The 21,580-nt window shown below is 40.2% G+C and overlaps 1 protein-coding gene across 2 annotated transcripts in view; it reads right to left on the bottom strand.

Moving 5' to 3' along the window:
* The window catches only part of b4galt2 (UDP-Gal:betaGlcNAc beta 1,4- galactosyltransferase, polypeptide 2), a 258,127-nt gene that overhangs the window by 114,065 nt on the left and 122,482 nt on the right, over positions 1-21,580 (bottom strand). For both annotated transcript variants that reach the window (XR_002595573.2, XM_022191165.2), the window contains exons 3-4: positions 20,870-20,988; positions 18,564-18,680 (exon numbers count right to left, since the gene is read on the bottom strand). Coding sequence is in view for 1 of the 2 variants with exons in the window: in XM_022191165.2 (XP_022046857.1) it covers positions 18,564-18,680; positions 20,870-20,988 (236 nt within the window). In the remaining variant the exon portion in view is untranslated. The remainder of the gene's footprint in view (positions 1-18,563; positions 18,681-20,869; positions 20,989-21,580) is intronic.

The following is a 21,580-nucleotide window of genomic DNA, read 5'->3' on the forward strand; positions in this document are numbered from 1 at the left end:
TTTTTGTGGAAAAATGATTCCTGGGTTTATTACCTGTGTTCTAAGATAAACTGTCACCCATTGCTGCATCTTGTACTGGAAGCTGAAACTTCTGCGATTTTACTAAAACTGACAAGAACTGGTTTCATCAGTACAGTACATTTTTATATTTTTGCTCAAACTCCCTCTTGATTTCTATTTTTCTGTTTTTTCGCTGTAATTTCTGCTGGGTTTTTTATGGACTTTGGTACGTTCTGTCCTGCCATTGTATGAATTAAAAATTAATCACACAAACAACGTACCTGGCAGGGTTATATGTCTTGTCAAAAGTTTTGCACACATTTCTTTCACAGTGTTGGTTTTACTGCTGTACTGTGAGTGGCCATGAGGATAAATAGATAGCAAGGCTGGCTGGAGGCACTGCATTCACTGCTGTGGTGTATACGACTTAGGAAAAATGTTTGTGAAGGGCCATGAAAAGCATAAATATCAGACTGTTCCTTAAAAACAATCATCCTTATGTAGACATGTTACATTTTTTTATTTAGGGAAGTTTCACTTTGGCCCCTTAATTCAGTACAAACATGAATTAAGACCTTTGGTGCATAAGAGTGGAGGGAAAGAAAATGAGCCACATAAATAAGTGTTGATTTTGTAATGCTTTCTTTAAAGAATGCAGGGTTGATGTTGAGCCTAATATCAAGGGTTTGCTTCTGATTTACAGATGATACTTATGTTCAGTAATGAATAAAGCACTAAATGTTATTCAAGTCTACATTCTGTATCACCAACAGAACCCCCCAATTATCTAATTCCTGATTAGATAACCCCTATAAAAACTTTGCTCTGTCACTTGTTTTGCTTCAAACCATGACTGATGGTACAGGAGATTTTTTGAACGAGGGCTGACAACATTTGCCGCACTAGAAGCTTGCTGGGTGTAGGACTAGGCTGTGTTAGGACAGATGACATCCAACAGATACACCCTCCTATAACCATGCAACGCTGGCTGCATCTCACTGAACAAATGCTTCGCTTATATGCTATTTTCTTCCAGATTTCAAACCGAGCAAGCCTTGTATGGAAGGTTTCACTTAGATTTCACCAAAATGTGTTTCTAGAAACAACAGTCTTCATCTCAGATCAACAATGCCTTAACAGTTTTTTTCCAAGTTTCTAGAGCCACTGACTTGTGGCTAGATTTGCACAAAGTACCCATGACCTAATTTTTATGCAAATGACGAGTGGATAATGAGACGTCTCCCAAAACGTATTGAGATGCTGCCATGTGTGGCACTGCTGCTTACAGAAACAATTAACGGTAATCGTAGAAATAAAGGATGCTGTAGACACATACCACGAGAAATGTACAAACAGGTATCTCACATTCACTCATTGACTTTTCAATCATATAATCTTACTCAACTTAGCTTATATGCAAGTGATTTTGTTTGAGTGTTTATTGCATCGATTTGTGTTGCAAAGTCCTCTTTTTGACACGGGGCAAAGTCATGGAGAAGATCCACTTCAGCATCCAGCCATCTCTGAGAGGTCAATAAGGAGTCTTGACAAGGTGTTCAACAGCAGCCTTCAGGACACATCATCACTTCAGGCAACCATGTATCTGAACAGCAGGCTGAAAGCCGTTGACAAGTTGAGGTTTCCATCTAAGTGCAGTTCACAGATTTACCAGCATGCCATTCTACCAAGCATACTCTGGGTACCACTTGTCTACTAGGTTTCCATTTCCTCTGGAGAGACCTAAGAATCAAAGATGATTCAAGAGGTGGTTGGGAGTGTTGAGGAGACCCAGCAGAATCTACGGTAAAACTCCTAATGCCCTTGAATCACTTAAAGGAGGAATTTAAGGTGGCACGAGAGGCAGAAGAGCTGATGATGCAGTGGAGGTCAAAATAGAGGCCCTGTACAGACGGCCTGAAGACAAACCATTTCCTGTTCGACCACAGCTCTGTCTAAGGAGGTCTGATGCTGAAACACCTGATGAACCCAACATGCATCACTGGTGATGTCATTTCTTTTGCCTGTAGATTAAATCCCCCCTCCATCCGTTCATTCATCCATCTATGGCTGCTAGTGATAAATAGCTGGAAAAACTTGAATCGCACCTCTAGCCTGACGTTCTGAGGATACTGTCAGTGGAATCTTTCTGTGTGGAGTTTGTTCTCCCTGTGGGTTCTCCAACTTCCTCCCACAGTCCAAAGACATGCCGAGGTTAATCGGCGATTCTAAATTGTCCATAGGTGTGAATGCGAGGGTGCTTGGTTGTTTGTCTCTCCATGTTGCCCTGTGATGGGTGAACCCTGCTAGCTGGGCTCCTGCAACCCTGTAGAGAATTAAGTGGTGTGTCGATAACAGATAGATCCTTCTATGGGAAAGAGAGCCTCTCTATGCTGTAATGGAGAATTCACTATATAAATTGAATGACCCAAAAAAGTGTTTGGTTTATTAGTTTTATTATTTAAGGTAGTCTGGTCATGTGTCAATACTGTTGCTTTAGCCTTTGATTTCATGAGTTTGAATAGTTTAACAGGTAAATCATCAGTATTTTCTGATGATGTATTGACAGCATTGCATCAGTGTGTCCCCTTAAGACATCCTCAGAAAAGCTGTTCTACACACTAAATATCGGTTTAGCTTATTTTCTCCATGTTTTGTGTTTGTACATCGTGAGCTGTTTACTCCCAAGTCTATGCGGAGCACTGTGTATTTATTTTATATGCTTGCTGCAGCTCATGTTGCCCATTTGGGACAATAAAATTGACTAAATCTAGAACCGAGTATAAAAGTGAGACAAATCTACAGAAGTAAAACAACAGCGTCACAAACTGTACGATGCAGGAGGGATGATATTTGTCTTTCCTCTCTTTTTGTTGTCTCAGCGGCCCGGTGTTGATGCGAGAAGAAAAAAAAAAGAGTGAATTAAATTAAGCATCACTAAAATGCTGAAATGTGAATTTGCAATTACGCCAGGTTTCAAATTATGTCGGTGCACATTAAGTAAGCACACAGGCAGCTGTAATCTAACATTTTGGAAAAATTCTGTGTGTGTGTGCTAACGTGTGATCAACTAACACTCTGATATAAATGTAAAAACAACTACAGTTGAAGAAAGGAACACCTGCCAAATAGGAACAGGTATTGTCCCTGTGACCACCGAGTTCAGCAGACTGAAAACAGGAAATCAGACTGAGTGATATGAAAGTGCAATTTTCTTTTATATTGAGGAGACTATGATAATTTAAGGGAGCTAATTTTCTATGAAATGACTCACGGAAACCCTGAAACATTTTACAAAGGATCCAAAATTGGACGGGACGTTTAATTTCAATGAGCTTGGGGAAATAAGAGAAAATAGAATAATTAGTGTTTTGGCAGATTTCTACAGAAGCGTATTGCATTCACAAAAGATCATTTCGTTTAGTTATCACTTTCCATCTCGTAAAAATGAGATAAAGTTAATGAATACGAGTGTGAAGTCCAACTGATATACTTCCAAAAATTTTAATTCTTCGCTTGTGTAAACAGACCGGAACTTTACCAGGAGATGGGAAGTATAGTGTTGTCACTGATGCAGTGAAATGCACTGTGGGCTGCGTTACATGGTGGTTTTTATATGCTAGAAGATACACAATAAGCAAAATAAGCAATAAAATGAACAGTTTCTACAGCCTACCAATGACCATCTCGACAACACGGCGAGTTTCTTACGTAACAAACTGAACTCTGCTTGCAGGGTGACATTCTACTCCAGAATCAGACAATTTGAACATCCATCCATCCATTTTTCTCTGCTTATCCGGGGCCGGGTCGCGGAGGCAGCAGGCGAAGCAGGTCGTTCCAGACGTCCCTCCCCCCAGCAACGCTTTCCAGCTCTTCCTGGGGGATCCTGAGGCGTTCCCAGGCCAGATGAGATATATAATCCCTCCAGCGAATTCTGGGTCTACCCCGGGGTCTCCTCCCAGACGGACGTGCTCAGAAAACCTCCAAAGGAAGTCTCCCTGGAGGCATCCATATCAGATGGCCAAACCACCTCAACTGGCTCCTTTCGATGCGAAGGAGCAGCGGCTCTACTCCGAGCTCCCTCTGGATGTCTGGGCTCCTCACCCTATCTCTAAGGCTGAGCCCAGCCACCCTACGGAGGAAGCTCATTTCGGCCGCTTGTATCTGCGATCTTGTTCTTTCGGTCACTACCCAAAGCTCATGACCATAGGTGAGGGTTGGAACGTAGATGGACTGGTAAATCGAGAGCTTCGCTTTATGGCTCAGCTCCCTCTTCACCACGACAGTTCGGTACAACGCCTGCATTACTGCTGATGCTGCACCAATCCGCCTGTCCATCTCTCGCTCCATTTTCCCATCACTCGTGAAAAAGATCCCGAGATACTTAAACTCCTTCGCTTGGGGAAGCAACTCCCCCCCAACCCGGAGGGAGCAATCCACCGGTTTCCGGCAGTGAACCATGGCCTCGGACTTGGAGGTGCTGATCTGCATTCCTGCCGCTTCACACTCGGCTGCAAACCGCTCCAGTGCGTGCCGGAGGTCACGGTCTGAGGACGCCAACAACAATTTGAACATGTGTGATGATATTACTCCAATATTACTACTTGACATAGTAGTATTACAGTAGTAGTACAGTAGTTTTGAAGTGTTAGTCACAGTCACATTTGAGTGCATGAAGGGATTATTATTAGAGAAAAAGATTTAATTTTAATATACCAAAATGAGTTTTATATCAATGACTAGAAAGAGACTTCAAAACAAGTTCTGTACAGCTTGTTATTTAGGATTTCTATATCTTTTCACATTATTAGTCGTGTGAGAGTGGAACTACTGAAATGCACGACGAACTTTGACCTGCCTGAAAGCCTAAAAACTGATCATTTTAGCAGCTAATTGGGCTTCATGACCCCTCCTACCACTTCACATCAAATGACAACCAGTGTGAAAGTTCAGAATGACTACAAAATTTGTCACTGAACAAATTCAGAATTGAAATTGAGTCCACAAAGTACCAACTTTAATTTATAAAGTCACTTTTTGCATTAAAAGGTCACACTATAATATTTAAATGTCTTTCTTTCTGTCCCACCATGGTACACTGTATGTGGTGTTAATGGAACTGTAGACCTAAAGTCATGTACACATCCCACATAATCCCAACTTCAGCAACATGACACAACGTCCTTATTACTGGCTCTGTCAGCTCATGTTTCAAAACTGGATACTTGTATGTTCCAGTTTTCTGAAAAGTTAGCGGAGAGGGGAGAAGTTTGCAGCTAAATCTATAATTCATCACACCACTGGCTGGTGCAATCACATCAAGCACTTTGCACCTGGGACCTAATGGGGTCTAAGAGTGCAGTGAGAATAAGAACATTATTTTACTGTACAGTTCCTCTACAAAACAGTAACAGCGCTCCAGCAAACACCGGGAAATAAAGTTGCAGGGGGGCAAGGTGGAGGTGGAAAAGGAACAGAGTTGTTGCTCATCAGATCAATATCCTATTCCACGGTCAACTGCACACAAACTCCCTCGATTTCTTTTTCTTTTTTTTTGTTACAATTTCAATTTCTGGTAGCTGAAGACAGACAATGCATTAACCATGCATGGGATAGAGAGGTGGGGATGAGAAAGACAGAAATGGATTCTGAATAGAGACAAAAATGCAGTTCTGCACAGGCTTTTCTTTATTATAAGAGCTTTATGTCTAAATATGTCCCCCAGGGGTGCCCTCCTTCTAAGCAGATAAGAAAAATGTGAATAAGTTCCACTGACTGAGTATGTTTTGTTGGTGGGGTGGATATATGGATCTTCTATTATGTTCCTTCCACCTTGTTACTGTATTCACATACAGCCACTAATCTTATGCAGTGTGCCAGAGCGATGCTCTTTTAGTGATCTTCTGCACACCAGCCGGTGTTTCTCAACTGAGTGCAAGACATATTTGTGAGGGCTGATGCCAATTATTAATATTTTGGTGTATGGAATACCAGCGTCACTATTTGATGAAACGGTACTATTGTTTTACAAATGTCTGCTGTCCAAGCAAATGATTTAAGGCAAACTGTAAAATCACTATAACTGCAAATTAAATAAATTACCCCATACCACAGAAAATAGAAGTATTTCAGACATCTTATTTAAAAAATGATACAGCTGAACGTGTTGCTGTACCGTTGTCATTTTAATGATGGAAAAAAAATCATACCTGAAACGTCTTTACTTTGTATTTATTGTTTTTTAAAAAGTCTTCCACCCATCGTTATTTTGCAGAGACAGTCACAATATCCTCGACTTAGTTCTGCCCAAGATGATTGTGATCGGTAATAAAAAAAAAAACAAAGACGCCAGTTTTGCTCCTGCTCAACAGAATGATAGTGAGGTGCAGTTAGATCATTAAGTGCTGCAGAACATCCTTCCTAAGTGAGGCTACAGTAAGCTGGACACTATGCTCTGGTCTGCTGAAATGTGATAAAATGACAGCACAAAACAAAGGCCAACCAGTGAAATGCAAAACACCAAACAATATTCTGTGAACCCGCACTGGCTGCCTGTCTCCTCGCAGCTAAACCAATGAACTGCCTGTTCTGCCTTTCTGTGACCTTGACCATAAAGTCCAAACAAATACAGACATGAACACACAGAGCTTAATCCCTCCTGATCCTATGGCGTCCACTCGGAGCTGAAGTGAAGGCATGAATGCGAAGAACAAACCGAAGGCTGACTAGGCCCTGCTTCCTCCACAACACAACCGGAGACTGCAGACAGATGCAGAGGAGTTGCTGGAAAGTGGTGTGTGGATGGTAGATTGGAGGGGCGGCAGAAGGAGAAAAAGGGTAGCAGGTCATATCTTGGTGGATTAGTGAAGCGAGGCGCCCGGCAGAAGCTTATAGTGCTGTGTGGTGGAACTGGATGTCAGTATTTTTATCCTGTCTTCCTTTTGGTCTTTTTGATTTTCTGCTAGAGTATAGATGCCACAAAAACTGGAGATTAAGGCTACTTTATAAAAGCGGCCCAAAATACTGGAGTTTGTCAGAACAGCCGAAGCAGTGCGTTTTATTCAAGCGATTTAAAATGTGAATATTTAGTGTCCTGCTTTGTGGTGCTTCGCGGACTTGATTAACTCTTGTCGGAGAGGGTTGTGGAAGCTTCTGGAAAGGACAAAGCACATCTGTGAGCACCAGTTATCTATATTCTATCTATAATATACTGTGTTGCACTTGAGTACAATTTTAAGGTACTTTAACACTGCTTTTTCCCCATTTCATCCTGATTTACTATTAAATTCTGTTGGAGAGGATGAGGAGGCAGACACAGAGAGACACGCTGGAGACTCAGATGCCTTAGATTACGAGTAAGGTTTACTGATATCAGGAGAAGTGACACCGACGGAGCAGCAGTACATGCAAGCAATGCCAGCATCAGCTCTGATCTTTGGAAGATGGGTCAGATTTAGAATACAGACCAATATGGAGACAATTCGTTTGATTAGTCACGTCAGAATAGACAATATCTAATCTTAACCAGAGCAGAGTCCTGGTATATCGTAATCCTCTGCCCCTTGGAAGATAATTTGGGATGATGTCAGCTAACAGCTGGAAAGAGTGATTTTTCCCTCACAAATTTGAAAGGGAAGATTTTTGCTTTTTACTTCATTTACATTTACTTCACAGGCGTGTTGACTCCTCCATATCATAAATCATATTAGCTTATATCTAGCTGCTTCAGGTTAAATCAGTGTCTTCAAAACCATTGTGCCTTCTTAAATGTTTGAGCAAGAAATTGCAAAAAGTAGCCTGGTCCGTTATTTCACAAAAACACGAGGAGAGAAAAAGAAAAAAATAAGACGCATAGTTTTGTTAGAGAACTTTTCTTTTCCTCTTACATATGTCATAAGTCATTTCACAACCCAACAGACTGATTTTGTGGCCTTTAGAGGAGGCCTGATGCCAAGACTGGGAACCACTGGACTAAAAAACCCAACTACATAAACAAAACGTAGTTGAAACTATCTTGACATCAACCAGATACAACATTAAAGTCCCCTTCGGTGAAAATCTAGCTTCTTTTTTTTTTTTTTTTTTTTTTTTACCTTGTTAACATGTCCGTATGGTGTCTTTCATATGATGGAAGACATATCGTGAGTATATAAGCAAGCAATGCTAAGACTGATGACACTTTGAAAAACAGAGTCAGGACACTCATTACCATTATTGTTCTCAGAATCTGTTTCCAGTTTGAGAAGTTTGGTTCAATTTCTCCGATATTAAACCTGCCGTTATTTCAGTGTTTGAGTAGAGTGAGGTGAGCTGGTGTGCTTGTGCTGAAGTGAGAACCAGAAGGGTTGGAGATAGAGGCAGGAGATCTGCACATTGTAGAAGAAGCAACATTGTAGAGTTCCATCTAATCTATTTTAGGTTAGGAAAAGTTCTTCTATATACACCGACTAGGGATGACATTATGACCGCCTGCCTAAGATTGTGTCGGTCCCGTTCATGCTGCTAAAGCTCCTCTCACCCAGTGGGGCATGGACACAGGACCTCTGGGACCTCCTGTGGCACCGGGATGGTGGCAGTGAATTCTGTGGGTCAGGTTTACCCAGGAACATCCCACAAATGCTCAATGACATTTGGATCTGGGGAGTGTGGAAGCTGGGTGAACACCTTAGCTCTGTCATGTTCCCTGGGCCACTCCTGAGCAGTTTTTGTGGTGTGTTGGGGTGTATTGTCCTGGTGAGGGTGGCAACTGGCATCAATTACTGGTATTGCCATGGGGGATGGGAGGTTGTTGGTTGCCTGACCTGCAATGTTTAGGAGGTTGCTACATGTCAAACATCCACATGAATGCCAGGACTCATGGCTTCCCAGAAGAACGTTGCATTCTAACAAGATGATCCATGTTCTTCACCTCCCCTGTCAGCGGTCATAATGTTGTGGCTGATCGGGGTAAGTTATTTAGAGACATCACGATGGTTCTTTACGAGTTTAACCAATGACCAGAGAGGAACTTCAAAATCCTGCTTGCTGTTGCATCAGTGTTAATCTATAAATGTCATATAATCACAGGGAACATTCATCTGCACAACAAGTGTTTTTCAGTAAGTTTTGCTGATCATACTTCCATACTTTAGTAAGCTCTTTACTGCAGGGCCTTTACTTGAATTATGTTTACATTGGTTTGGCACAATGGAGAGCATCTGTGTTTTTCTTCCAGCATTACAAGTATGAGGAGAGAAACAAGAAAAGACAGAATATTATGCGACTTCTGCCTCGCAGCTTTCTCCTGTAGAGCATTATACGTTATAAATCAATAATGACATCCAGCTTTGGACTGACCTTAAGCTCAAATAAAAAAATCCAAGCAGCAGATGGCTCTTCCTCCTTCATCACTTCTGTCTCTCAGCTCCCTTCCTCCAACTCTCTTTCTCACCTGCGTTTCTTTTTGTTCTGTCCCCCTCTCTGGGCTTTTGTCCAATTTACACCAAGAGCCGATGGCCAACAAACAAACATTGGCCCCGGTCCTCGGCAGGCAGAGAGGACACAGAGCAGCAGGGCAGAACAGCAAGGTTGCTATATCACTTTCCGCATGATCCCTCTGCAACGCCTACTCACTGTAGCTCACCGGCAGCAGCGCGGCTACTCACAGCCAGATGATGGCTGCTTAAAAATGTCCGGCTGAGGCAAAACAAGGGCAGTACGATGGCGCAGCAAACAGAAAAACACTACTCAACCCCAAGCAATGACAAGTTTTTACACTAAATGACTTCTGACATGCAACCTTATTAATAATAATATTAATATTATTCAGGCTACCACAGTAAGGAGGCTGAGAGCTGAAGTTCAAGTTTAAAATAAGCTTCTAAAATGTTTTCTAAGGCAAATACTCCAAAATCACGTGACATATGAGCCTTTTCTGGAACTTTGAATGGGTTTTGATTCAAGGCTGTCAAAAGAATCATTGGATGATAACAGATTTTGAGGAAGGTAGTTGATTTTTAACAATTTATATCAATATTCTTCCAAATGTGAGGAACGTTCATGATTAAATTTGTGCTCTGTGATGCATGCTCAAGAGAGTGAGACAAGGTTTGAGGGCAGTTCAAATTTACCACAGTATTCTACAAAGTGTCTTCCTTCAGCTGCTCTTGATGCTTTATAGTGTACTACATTTGAGTCACGCCTGTGATACTAATGGAAATGCCCACAACAAACAAAACAAAAAGGTTGTATTGCTATCAAAAACATTTTACGTCAAAGTCCAACTGATACTGGAGTTTTAGAGGATAACAGAAGAATTTCTGAGCATCTCTGATTGGGTACACTTCATAATGCAGTTCAAGAGACCTAATAAACAAATCATCTAAATTTATAAATGGAAGATAAAAAAGTAACTACTGATTTAGAGGTTAAGACATTATTGTGATGATTTGGTTGATAATAAAGTAATTTTTCATTTAATGTTTAATTTAAACTCCAATTTCTGTGTTGTAACTAAGTTAAACTGGCTTGATAACTAAATTTATATCAACTTAAGTTCAAGATTTCATAGGCCACCCCCTACCTAATTATTTCAAAATGTGATCTGACCAACAGTGGACTCAAGTACAGAGTTTATTCTACACCTGCTGATACAGTTGATGGAATGTGTTATACTACTGCGTTTAGCTAATCAATCCATTCATTAGCAGTGAAGTTTGGCCATCCTACTTTCACTTTAGCAAACTAGTGGATAAGAGTGAGTTTCATTTGATTAATCTGCAACAGAGGGCTTTTCATGATTATGTACAAGTTGTGGGGCAATTTAACTGTGTGTTTTGGCTTTCAAGCTTTAAATGCCCATTTTGAAGTGCACAACTGCAGTAAAAAGTTTTAAAAGCGATATCAGTGAGCAAATTTGTTTGAATTAATTAATTGATTGATTAAGAACTTGAACAAGTCACAAGATACTGAAGAAAATCATACTGCAACAAATCAACTGTTTCAACTTAAAAATAATGATGGTAAATAAGTACAGAACACACAAAAACTCCTTTGAAATAACTAGTTGAGACAATTTCATTTTCACGAGGCATCGTGTTTATGCCTATCAATAATTCAAAATGACTTTGAAGATTAAAAGTTAATTCCACTGGCTGAGTGTTTGTTGGTTAAATAATGGTTATAGTTTCATCAGAAGTTATCAGAACTCAATTGTTGTGTTCATTTTGTTGTTGCTGTTGAGCCCAAACATTATTTTCTGAGTATATGGGTGTAGCTCTGACTCTTACACATCAGTTCAAATCAACTAGCTGTTATCTTTACAACTTTCCTTCGATATTGCTCTGTTGACCAGCCTTTTCTATGGAGGGCCACCAAGCTACAGCATGCTTTTTGTCTTTTTTTTTTTTTTTTTTTTTAAATTTTCAAGGGGCCTACTTCTCACAAAATGCCTGTTTTGACTCTCAGGACATGACAGCCATTATCTGTTAGGCAGGATGAGACTGGAGGGGGAGAACGATCACATGTGCCCCATCACCTCCACCTCCCTCCAGCAGCTCTGTGGTAAAAGGTTCCAGACTTTCACTTATTTAACGCTAGAGTGAGCACGATAGAAAAGTGCTCTCTGCCGTGCTCTTGGAAAGCGGCACCAGGTGTAAAGGTTTAATCGCCCATCGCGTCCGATGCATTAGGACTTTCTTGTCGTCAAAAATCCCACCTCTGTCGCCTTGATTTGGTTCCTCTCAATCTGCCTGCTTGTCCTTCCTGTTTGCGTTCTCCTGCTTCACTGTTTGTTCTCGGGACTTTATGTCAGCTTGTCTGAGGATCACAATATTCATGCGTCCAGGCTGTTTAAAGGCAATCCAGACAGATTTTAGAAAATATGTCAACAATTAAGGGATTTTTTTTGGTATGTCTCTTCATTCTTCTTACTCTTCTTTGTTAAAAAAAGACATGCATTAAAGTTTTCTCAATTAAGATTATTCCTTCAAGCCTTAAAATAGCTTAAGGCACATATTTAACGATGTACATTTCCCACATCTGTCTTCTCTCAGGACGACTTTGAGGAAACACTGCTATTTAAAGCTTCGATGTGGTAAATTTTCCCAACAGTATGGCACAGATGAGAGACTTAAAGCCGTTCGGAAAGTTGAAAAATGACAATTCTGCCTACTTTTACGGATTTCTGCTCAATAGTGTCATTTTGGCAAGTTTTTAAACACAACCTGCCTTTCAAACCTACCGATGGGTTTTGGGGCTCACAAGGTTAAGGTTAAGCACCTGCAATCTTATATAATGTATGGAATTATTTGAATTATTCTGTTCAAACTAGAAACTGATTCTGAATAAGAACAAGGACAGAAACCATTAAGTCTGAATCTGTGTTTCTGAGACAATCATTGGTAAACTGCAGCCATGGTGATGACTGCTTGTTTTTATTATGATGTGTGTTCTAGCATGTAAAAAAAAAAAAAAACTTACATGGATAAGTCAACAAGTTATAGGTATAAATGTAGATGGATCAAATGTTGTTTTTCAGCGAAGCGTTAGTTAAGAATCTGAGTTTTCTGAGCCAGAGTTTCTGTCAACTAAGCTTTTGAAAATAAAATTGACCATCTGTCAGTCAAATTATTGACTGCGTGGTAGCAGCACTGCACTATTTCAGGCAAATTTTAAATCCTGGCTCCAAAAGTGTGGCCTTTAGATTAACTTAAAGGGCAGCATTTGGCCAGAGTTTATTTTGAAGATGATACCTGGGTCCGTAGATTCAACAGCAGGAAGTGGGAGTCCTTTACTTGCTCTCAGTAAGTGTATCCATCACATCAAAGTTTTTTCCAGCTCAGTGTAGACAAGACTGAAGTGAAAATGAAAAGTCAAACATCAGTGCTCATCTTGACTCCAAGTCACTAAAAGTTACACATCAAGCCAGAAGCATTGGTTTCATTATTAACTCAGACCTGAATTTTAACAACCTCTTGAAAGCTGTTACCAAATGTGCCTATTACCAGCTAAAGGAAGTTTCTAGAGTCAAGGGTTTCCTGTCCAGAGAAAACACAGAGAAACTTGCTCATGCATTTATTTTGAGTCAGTTAGATTATTGTAATGGTGTCTTTACAGGTCTTAAGAAATCGATCAAGCAGTTGCAGCTGATCCAGAACGCTGCTGCCAGAGTCCTAACCAAAACCAGGAAACTGTTTTACACCTTATCACACTGGCCCTCAAACCACTGCACTGGTTTCCTGTCAGTCAAAGGATAGAGTTCAAAATTTGACTCCTTGTCTACAGAGCACTGAATGGACCAAAATACACCCTGGACTTATCAGCGCCACATAAAGCATCCAGAGCCCTCAGGTCATCAGGGACAGGTTTACTGTGTGTTCCCAGAACCAGAACCAAGACAAGTGAAGCAGCATTCAGCTATTATGCTCCTCACCTGTCGAACAAACTTCCTGAACGCCTGAGGACTGCTCAAACTGTCGGCTCTTTTAAATCAGGCCTGAGAACCATAGTGCTTACTGCAGCTTTCTCTTAGATGCTCAATCTGTTTTCTTGACTTTTAATGCGTTTTTATGATTTTAATGACTACTTCTATGTTTTACTGCTAGGATTTTAATGTCTTAATGTCTACTTTTAAATCACCTTTACAACTAATTTTCTGAATGCATTTCTTTACCACTGCAAAGCACCTTGAATTGACTTGCGTATGAATTGCGTTATATAAATAAACATGCCGTGCTCTACGGCAAAAATAATGCTATTAAAATACATTTTATCATCTTTGAATCTTTAAATGAGCAGTTGAATAAACAGAGCATTACCTCAAGATCTCCTTTCTAAGTAAGATTTCAATGAAAGTAATTGGAATGAGAAGCTCCAACTTCTCTTTTACTCTTCAGCAGAAGTTCCTTGATCAGTCAGTCATTTTGGAAACAGTCTGCAACAGTTTTCCAGACGGACTCGACTCTGTCATGTGGAGGTGAAGCAGATACCTACAGCTGTGGTGTTTAACTCACTGCTGGTCTTTGGGTGAGTTTACGACTTATTCAAAAACTGGAGGCAGAACTTAGCCCAACTGCACCAGCTGGTTGCACTAAGGTGTGTGTAGTAGCTCAGCAGGTTCAAATATATTTTAAAAAATACATGAAATAATTTCCACTTCAAACAAAGCGCACTATGAACCTCTAAGTCACAGAGCAGAGGGAAATGTTGATAGTTTTACAGATAATTGCAGCGAGGCAGTGAATCAGTGTCTGTTTGAAGTGGAGCTGAATTTCACCCGATGTAAAAATGGTTTCTCTTGTAATAAGACATTAGTTCTGTTGGCAGACCTTTAGAAGATCAACAGTGAGGGACTGACTGATAATTTAATGAACAGACTGGTGGACTGAGGGATTAACTACACTGCAAAACTGTCATTGAGCAAGGCACTAAATCCCTTTCTGCTCCAATGCAGGTGTTCCTTAACTACACCTGGTCTCCCAGAAGACAGAGGATCTCAAGTGGAGAATTTCCTTTCCTTCTTTTTTAGGTTATAATTAACTTCTACAGTCAAAAATGGGCTTTCATATCAGAAGGAGTAACATCTTTTGAATCACATCCCAAAATCAAGATTTTTAAAAAAACCTATTCCACAATGACTTATGTGTGTTGTTTGCAACAGCATTGATACAGAGACATCGTATGTTCAGGTTGTCCATCCGTCTGTCTCTTCCATTCCTACGAACATCATGATTCTTGAACACCTTGAGGGATGAACTGAATATTTGGCGGTCAAAGGTCAAAGTCATGTGCCATTTATAACAACATTTTGCACGCACATCCAAAATAACAAAATGATGAAACGTTGACATTTTCTATCTGAAACGTCAAAGGTCAACTGCAATCTGAGATCGTAATGCTCTGCAGAAACAAATCTCTGCTCATTATCAAACATGAGAACTCAGAAACAGATGGCGAAATGAAGGTAAGCTGCACCTTGACTGGTTGTTGGAAGTGTATAAGTATGAGGTGGTAATTTGAGTTTATTTCCACTACTGTTTGGGGTCACCCAGATAAATTCATGTTTTCCATGAAAACTTACGCTTTTATTCATGTACAAATGTAACTGCACAAGGGTTTTCTAATCATCAATTAGCCTGTCAACACCATTAGCTAACACGGTGTAGCATGAGAACACAGGAGTGATGTAGATGTTCCACTAAAAATCATGCGTTTCCATCTACTATAGTCATTTACCACATTAGATTGATTAATTTAAAGTTATCTTCATTAAAAAAAAAAGCTTTTCTTTCAAAAATAAAGACTCTTCTAAGTGACCCTAAACTGTAGTGGTGGTAGTGTAAGTGCTACATAAAGTGTCAATATTACAATTAGTGTTTGGGGCATTTTTATTTTTCACAACCTCAGAAATTCAAATTGCTGGAAGGCAAGTAGACAATGAAAAGGAGTGGAATTTAAAACCATAAGTCAGATGTCAAGTTTAAGCTACACAACATGTAGAAGACCACTGAGCGAGCTACACTGCCCCAGGATGAAGTGAAATATCAACAGTGTTTTACTTTTGTAAAGACGTAAATTTTAAAGAAAAATGAGCTGGAAGGAAGGGTTAGGCTAAAAAATGCTCCAAATGTTGCCCCGAGAGTAACAGAGCTCACCCTCACTAACAGTTCTACATTTGAAATAGAAAAGATTTAGAGAAGCCCAGGCACAATGTGTGTTTCTGTGTGTGTGTGTGTGTGTGTGTGTGTGTGTGTGTGTGTGTGTGTGTGTGTGTGTGTGTGTGTGTGTGTGTGTGTGTGTGTGTGTGTGTGTGTGTCTAAGTGCAAAAGAAGGAGTAGGAGACTAAGACACTGGAACACAGCCACATCAAGAGAGGGGCGCAGCAGGGCAGGTGGAACCAAAGGTCTGTTCCACTGGCGGGGTTATTAAGGCGTTGCGCAAGGTACACGGGGGAGCGAAAGGGCAGAGAGAAGAGCTCATTACCCATAATGCGGAAGAAGACAAGCACTCGCTCAACCCAGTGTGGAAAACACACACACACACACGCATTCTCACAACATTATTTTAAATCCTTCAGCTGAGCTGAGTGCAGTGAAAGTAAACAAGTTACTTTTTTCGATGGGTTTTGATTTGGGGTTTGAAGAGGAAGTCATGGAAGAAGTCAGAGAGGGGACACGGGGAGGGCACACAAGATGACTATCTCCCAAATCCAGCCCGCAGTAAAAGAGTTTTTCCTCTATATTAAAGAATTAAAATACCTGACAATGGCTGCAGTGTTCTACATAATCATCCTTTCACAACACTTAAAAGTTAACATGAGCTGACAGATTTAGTTCATGACTAGTTCTTGTCATAATGTAATTAGAAGAGGATAATTCCTGCAGCTTGTTACTTGACCTGTAACGCTGTTTATCATAAAACAACAATTATATGCATGACCTACTTTATAACCCAGCTAGTACTGGAGCTGAAGAAGGCAGATGATGATTTGACTGATGATTTTCTCAACTCCACGATTCTGACATTTGATGGAGTTGATGCAATAATTCATCCATTAACTCTCTGAACCGCAAAATCTGCTGGCAACTTTTTAAAAGGCATGAGATTTATCATAGCTAGGAACTGTAAAATCAGAAACTATTTCTCATATTCTAAAACTAATCATATATGATGATGGGTTTTATCAGCCAAAACACCCAAATCTAAAATAACTAGAAAAGCACTCAGAGCACAGCACTCCGCCAAGGCTGTTCATTCCCCCATATGACTTTGTCAGAAGTGCAGGATTTGTTTATTATTTATAAATGACCAGAAATCACAACAACATGGATTGTGGGCATTTAATATAGAAGTACCCACACCTAGTATATACTAAAACAATTCCATTTATATTTATTGCAAGACAAGAAAAGCACTCAGACAGCACAGTACTCCACCAAGGCTGCTCAGTCGTATATTTCCGACGGATGAAATCTTGAAAAAAAATTTGTGGCAGAAATCACAGCACCAAAGAATGTGGCCATTCAATATAGATGTATCCACAAACAAAATGACCTTGCGTTGAGCACAGGCGTGTGTTATGCATGTGGATGATATGTACAGATACCGAACTGCGTGACCTGAATATGTAGCGGGCAGTGGGAATTGATGGGACTCGGAAACATCCCTACAATTTAATCAATTGCTCCATGTATCACTTCCAATGGATAAGTCCTGATAAGTGGTCAATTTGCAGTAGGATTGCAATCATGTGATCATCAGCAGGCAGCTGACAGTGTTCACTTGTTGTCATAGTTACAGTGATGTCGTGCCGCTATCTTGCAATGATCTAGAAATCTTTATCAAATCCATGGATTCAGACTATAAGCCACACCACTGCCAACATCTAATGAGGTGGTCCTTGTGTCATTTCTGACCTTCCCTGAAAATTTCATCCAAATCCGTTAATCCGTTTTTGCGTGATGTTGTGAACAGAACGACAAACAGACAAACAAACCAAAACTAATCCTCACATAACTCTGACTCGTTCCTTGGCGAAGTAAAAATTTTGTTATTCCATTAAAATCACCATCTCTCACTTAAAAATTCTGTGCATCTTGCTGTAAATGATGAGCTATTACTGACTCATCTGTGGCCAACAGTCATGTGACAAAAAGTCAGGGATTTTTTTTTGTTTTTTTTGCTGAGCTGGGTTGAACTGCAGGCTGTGTGTAGACAGAGCGAAGAGGAGATAAATATGCAAACAAATGAAAATGTAAATAGTAAGATATCTAGAATGAGCAGACAGGGAGCAAAAATGCTTAGAAACTGCTTGGGGTTTAGAAATTTAATTAATTAGTCAATTTACTGCAAAGTGCAAACATTTCAGATGACTAATTAATTGTTAAAATCATTCATCAAGCAAAAAAATTGAGCAATCTACAGATCTCACGACTATTAGGAAGTACAATTATTTCAGTTACCTCAGAGACTCTGATGTCTGCTGACAAAAAGTGAGCCTACATCGTTTGTCTACTTTTCTTTTGCTGAGAACTGTTGAGCTGACTTCCACCAGACTTTGTGTAAAAACTATAAACAACAAAGCTTGAAGAAGATGATCTTGTCTCAAGGAACTTGTGCTTGAACCAGCTGATATAGACTATATCAGGGGTGTCAAGATCCGTTCCTGGAAGGCCACTGTCCTGCATGTTTTAGATGTTTCCCTCTTCCAACACAGCTCATTCAAATGATCAGGCTTGTTATCAGGCTTCTGCTGAGCTTGATGATAAGCTGATCATTTGAATCAGGTGTGTTGGAAGAGGGAAACATCTAAAACATGCAGGATAGTGGCCCTCCAGGAACTGAGTTTGACACCCCTGGACTATATAAACAAACCATTTTGGCCAGATTCCTTCACTTTCTTCTTAGTATATGCCTCAAAAACCACCACAAACAATATAATAAAATTCAGCGATGAGTGACAAAAGTGTAGATACTTGTAATGACATGATCTGTGTTCAATTTCCTAGTAATTATTAAATAAATACAGAAGACATCCTTCATTTGCAGGTCAGATCCAGCTCTCACTGTGCTGCATTCAGGCTCACCTGGTTGATGATGTAGATGCCGTAGTCAATCTTCTGCCGTCTGAGGATCGGGTGGAGGTAGTGCAGCCAGTACTTCAGGTGATTTTCCCGGTGACGGAATGGGATGATGACTGCCACCTACACCACGGAGAGAGTCTCAGATTATTACCCAATTTGTATTCAATAGCTATATCTGCCGTCGACACAATTTACTGATCTTACTGCGGCCCAGTCAGCTGGAGAACCATTTAATTTAATCAGTGCGACTAAACATAACAAACACAAGACATATGTTTAACCAGCAGAGGTGCACAAACTGAAGCTGTTAAATGAGCTTTATCTCATCCTGCAGTCAACTAAGTTGTACAGAAATCCCCGTGGTTAATGTCACAGTTTACATAAAGCCGCTTCTCATTCATAATGAACGAAGCAGCTCAAGAAAACAGCTTGCTCAATCGCATCACATATTTAAGACAGATGTGTATCGTCCTGTATCTCTGCACCTGAGAGAGTCATTGAACTGTAGTTTACCCTGAGTTTATGGTAATGTTGTGCTCGGATGAAGTCTGACAGCAGGCTGACCTTGGTATCTGAAGACTTAGGCATTGTGATGGGTGCACCCTCTACTGTTGATGGAAGAACCCTGAACTCAGAGGTGTCATGTGGAGGAGAAATTCTATCATTTAAAAAAGACAAAGTGTTCTGGCAGCTCCTAAATATGTTGCAGAATACAGTATTTGTAGTGAAAGGATGCTTTGCAAACCACTGTTCTGTTAGGTCTGCTCTCTTATAACTTATTCCAATTGCATTTCTGCCAGATAAAGCTGAAAGGCAAAAAGTTAAATGTGGTCTGAAATGGTAAAAAAAATATTTAGCAAGTCAAACAGTTCCGACTGAGGAAAATAAACCGTCTCAAGTTGTACATTTTGACTTAATATCTTTAAATATTAATTTGCTATTTACTAACTTTCTACTTTAAATGGATGGCTTACCTCATAATTTTCAAAATCGGAAAGCCATTTTGCCAAGCGAGCTTACACACAGGAATTTGACGCGCTGAATGGAGATAAGGTACTCAGCAGCAACAATACAAGGGAATAAATACAGAAATGTACAACAGAAATTCTAAAAAAAAAATACTAAATGTAAAAAGTATAAAAAGCACTGTGTAGAAAAGCACAGTGAAGTATTGCGTATAAAGGTACAGTGTAAATAAAGTACTGTGAAAAAAGACTAACTTTCCCAAACCAGAGAAATAAATTAGAACACAATTTATATTACAATATTGCACATACACTACCAGTCAAAAATTTAGACACATTTTCTCATTTAATGTTTTTTCTTTTGTTTTCATGACTATTCACATTGTCGATTCTCACTGAAGGAATCAGAACTGTGAATGAACACAGATGGAATTATATCGTAAACAAAAAAGTGTGAATTAAGTCAAAAACATCCATCCATCCATCCTCTACACACCGCTGTATCCTCACTAGGGTCGCGGGGGGTGCTGGAGCCTATCCCAGCTGACTCGGGCGAAGGCAGGGGACACCCTGGACAGGTCGCCAGTCTGTCACAGGGCTACATATGCAGACAAACAATCACACTCACATTCACCCCCACAGACAATTGAGAGTAACCAATTAACCTCAGCATATTTTTGGACTGTGGGAGGAAGCCGGAGTACCTGGAGAAAACCCACGCATGCACAGGGAGAACATGCAAACTCCATGCAGAAAGATCCCAGGCCCAGCCTGGGATTCGAACCGGATCTTCTTGCTGCAAGGCGAGTGTACTAACCACTACTCCACTGTGCAGCCCTAAGTCAAAAACTTGTTTAATATTTTAGATTCTTCAAAACAGCCACCCTTTGCTTTGATTACTGCTTTGCAGTCTTGGAATTCTCTGAATGAGCTTCATGAGGTATACCTAGTGTAGATATCAAAGTGTAGCAAATGAGATTGAAATATTGTACATGTATTGGATATTGCACTGGAATTGAAACAGGAGTCTTTAATGATTTTCTGATTTATTGTTCATGAGGGATGTGGCCTTGAGGGGAGAGGCTGCTCCGGTGTCGGGATGTTCTCAGTATGCCATAATCTATTACTTTTTCATAATTTTCCTTAAACATTACATATAAAGTGGCATATAGTTTCAGAATCTTTGACAAATACATCAGAATTTTAAAGTTTTGCATTAGTGGGCTTTTTATCGTACATCTTGTTCATCATTTTTACTGCAGAAACAGGCTTCTGTAGAAAACTGTTGGCAGTGTGAAACGCAGTATTTTCCAAAATAAATGAAATACAAACAGAGACACAGACCTTCCATCTGGGCCGGCAGTCAGGAGGCATGTATCGGCCTCCCTCCGTCACGTTGGGGTTCTCTTTCTGCACTCGTTCCATCGTCATCTGGGAACTAAACTCGATCAACAAACGCCCCACTGAGGAACAAAAAAAAAAAAAACAGGAAAGAGGAAAGAGTTAGCGAGATGAAGAGGATAACAGAGGAGAAAGAAGGACAGACATAGAGAGAGCTTTTAGCTTCAAAGCAACACTGTACGTGTATCAAAGCAATGTGTGCCGAAATAACGGTTTCAAGGGATGCGCTGTGCATAATGCAGTGTTTAATAAAATGCACAGGCTTTGGAAGATGTATATTCCCAAAATATAAACAAAGTCTTTGAAGTCAGTTCATATAAACACAACATGGAAGGTAATTACACTGCGGCTCAGTGATAAAGCCACACCATATTTTATATCTCTACAAATCTATCCATCATTCCTCTGTGTACTGACGGATCAAATACTATCTATGCACGTGTGTGTGCATGAGATTGTTCAGACTAATTTAAAGGAAGGGTTCGTTTTAAATCTTCGGCCTGGACGATAAATACAGGCCCTCGTTCTGAGAACCTGCATCATTAAAATACACAAGTGAGCTGTGCTGTTTGGGCTCCCACCAAAGCCCTGCAACCCTCATCTTAACAAGCAGACCAGTCACTCTACAGCAACATGTCACTCATTAGTCCGTGT

The sequence above is a fragment of the Acanthochromis polyacanthus genome, chromosome 9, assembly GCF_021347895.1.
Source record: "Acanthochromis polyacanthus isolate Apoly-LR-REF ecotype Palm Island chromosome 9, KAUST_Apoly_ChrSc, whole genome shotgun sequence".
NCBI lineage: Eukaryota > Metazoa > Chordata > Actinopteri > Pomacentridae > Acanthochromis > Acanthochromis polyacanthus.